Below are 2,775 nucleotides of genomic sequence, written 5' to 3'. Positions count from 1 at the left end.
CCCTAAAACCCTAAACCTAAACCCTAACCCTAAAATAAACCTAAACTAAACCTAAACCCTAAACCCTAAACCCTAAACCTAAACCCTAAACCCTAAACCTAATACTGGGGGATTATGGTGCAAGAAGATCTGGGCAAAAGGGGTTACATGGAAAATGTCATTTGCTGCCTGGAGGGTGTTTAAAGGAAAGCTCCCTGTAGATGATGTTTTGAGAAGAATGGGCTATCAATTGGCATCTAAGTGTCCTTGCTGTGTGAATCCAGGTTGTGACAATATGCAGCATGTGTTTGGACTGGGAGAAACAACAAGGCATGTGTGGGACTGATAACATTTTATTGGCTCAAGAAGTCTGTCTTGGGATGACTGCCTCTAATGAGGATGTCATTTTGAAGCTTGATATGACTAAAGCGTATGATAGAGATGGAATATAATTTGAGATGGAATTAAAGGTTGTAACTGTATGATAGAATCATTTAGTTGAGATGAGTTTCAATTAAAAATTGCAGGGGTGAAATATGATGTGATGAATCAATAGAGGCTTGGAATGATTTTGCAGCAGAAATTGAATTGTTGCTGCTGCATAGAGATTAAATGACTGCTGAAATTATAAAAAGAGAGCAGAGGTGCTTTAAGGCTTTGCAATGCTGAATTAAATTGATTTGGTTGATATGAACCAGAAATTAAATTGAAAGAGAAAAGGCTGCTGTTCTAATGGCAGTGCTGCTGTTTCTGAATTCTGCTATTAGGGAGTACATTGGAATGTTGAGTTAAAATTGGATTGAAGCATTGTTGAGTTCATGTTGCTGGGATTTAACTGTTGAGAAGCATTACTGATTTAATTGGACTTTGATTTAGAATGGCAGTATGGTGATGGTGATTTAATTGAAGTAGCAGTTCAGTAGTGCTCATGCTGCTGTTTTAAATGAGGTAATGAGTATAATTGGAGAATGGAGGCTTTATGGTTTAAATGGTGGAAAAGAATGACTACTGGGACTAGAATAAAGTTGATTGGGAGTAGATGATTGCAAATGGTAATATACATAAAATTGCAATCTGGGCATGTTACTGGAAAATTGATTTGGTTGGAGTTGATTGATTAAAATGATGGTATATTATGGGAATTGATGGGCTGATTGTGATGAATTATGGAGCAATGGGCCGTATGGTTTATTGGGCTGTTGAGCTGATGATTTGGGCTGTGTGAATGGATGGCTGCTGAGATGGAAGGACTGTACGGGCTTTTAATTGAGGTTGGGCCGAGTGGAATTAAATGAATCAAATTGGAGAATGGGATAAATGGTGAGCCGAATGGGCCTATCTGTTGAGAACAATGGGCTGAAGTTGAGAAGACTCTAATTTGATTGTAGGCCTTTTGGCCCTTTTCATTTGTTAGCCTAATTGGGCCTTTTTAGTTAGGCTAGATATAGCCTTTAGTAGTTAGGGCTTTACCCTTTTGGTTTTTGTAGGCCCTTAGGCCCTTTTGCAAAATTGTGAGCCTTATGTCACTTTTGGGCCTAAGGCGTCTGTAAGGCTTCGGCCTCCTTTTAGTTCAATAAAATCAATGGTTCGGAAAAAAAACAAAAGAAAAAAAAAGGGTACCCTACTATTGCTCTAAATGTTTTAAGCAGGGTCACACTCCACAGCCATCCCGTCGCACTTCGCCACTCCACAGCCCACGTTGCTGTCGTTTCCACTCCCAGTCTCTAGGGTCTCTGTCCAATGCCGCTGTTCTCCAGCTCCGCCGCCTGGGTCGCCGTCCAGCCCCATCGCCTCCATCCCCGCAGCCGTCGAGCTCTGTCACCGTCCAGGTAATGTTTTTTTTTTTTTTTTTTTTTTTTTTTTTTTTGTTTTTGTTTTTGTTTTTGTTTTTGTTTTTGTTTTTTTTTTTGTTTTTCATTTAATTTAATTTATTTGTCTTTGGCTTTTGAGTTTAGCCTTAATTTTGTAGCTCGGGTCTCGGGGCTCAGAACTCGGATCTCGGGTCCCTGGCCCCAGGTCTCGGGGCTAGAGTATCGAGGTCCCGGGACCTAGGAACCGAGCCCCCGAGCCCCGAGACCCTAGACCTTATACCCGAGACCTGATTCCCGAAACCCAAGCCCCAAGACCTTATACCCGAGCCCCAAGCCTCGAGCCTCGAGCCTCGAGCCTCGAGCCCCGAGACCTTAGACCCTAGACCCGAGACCCTACACCTTACACCCGAGACTCGAGCCTCGAGCCTCGAGCCCCGAGACCCGAGATTCGAGACCCGAGACACATAACCTGATACCCGAGACCTTAGCTACGATCCCAAAGACCCGAGACCCTAGACTCTAGACCCGAGATCCTAGACCCTAGCCCCGAGCCTCGAGACTCAAAACCCAAGACCCTAGACCCGATACCCGAAGCCTGAAGCCCGAGACCCAAGACCCGAACCCCTAGCCCCGAGCCCCGAGACCCTAGACCCGAGACCCTAGAACCTAGACCCGAGCCCCGAGACCCAAGACACGAGCCCCTGAGTTTTGAGCCACGAGCCTTGAGACCCAGGACCCGAGACCCGAAGCACGAAGTGAGCCTAGACACTAGACCCAAGACCCAAGACACGAGCCCTGAGCCCCTAGACCCGATACCTAAGACCCTAGACCATAGACTTGAGCTTCGAACCTCGAGCCCGAGCCCCGATATCCGACACCAGAGACCCAAAACCCAAGTTCTGAACCCCAAGACCTAGGACACGAACCCCGATACTCTAGCCCCGAGACTTGGGACCATGGACACGAGACCTGAGACCCGAGCTCT

General features: G+C 45.8%; 1 protein-coding gene across 1 annotated transcript in view; it reads left to right on the top strand.

Annotated features, from left to right (window-relative positions):
• The window catches only part of LOC116003710, a 20,574-nt gene extending 18,996 nt beyond the window's left edge, over window positions 1–1,578 (top strand). Inside the window, exon 7 of the mRNA XM_031243621.1 lies at window positions 118–1,578. Within this exon, the coding sequence (XP_031099481.1) occupies window positions 118–325 (208 nt within the window). The 3' untranslated portion in view covers window positions 326–1,578. The remainder of the gene's footprint in view (window positions 1–117) is intronic.
• Window positions 1,579–2,775: the final 1,197 nt, after the last annotated feature.

Source organism: Ipomoea triloba, chromosome 14, assembly GCF_003576645.1.
Source record: "Ipomoea triloba cultivar NCNSP0323 chromosome 14, ASM357664v1".
NCBI lineage: Eukaryota > Viridiplantae > Streptophyta > Magnoliopsida > Solanales > Convolvulaceae > Ipomoea > Ipomoea triloba.
Note: the sequence above shows the minus strand (reverse complement) of the source record. Positions and strands in the feature narration are given on the sequence as shown.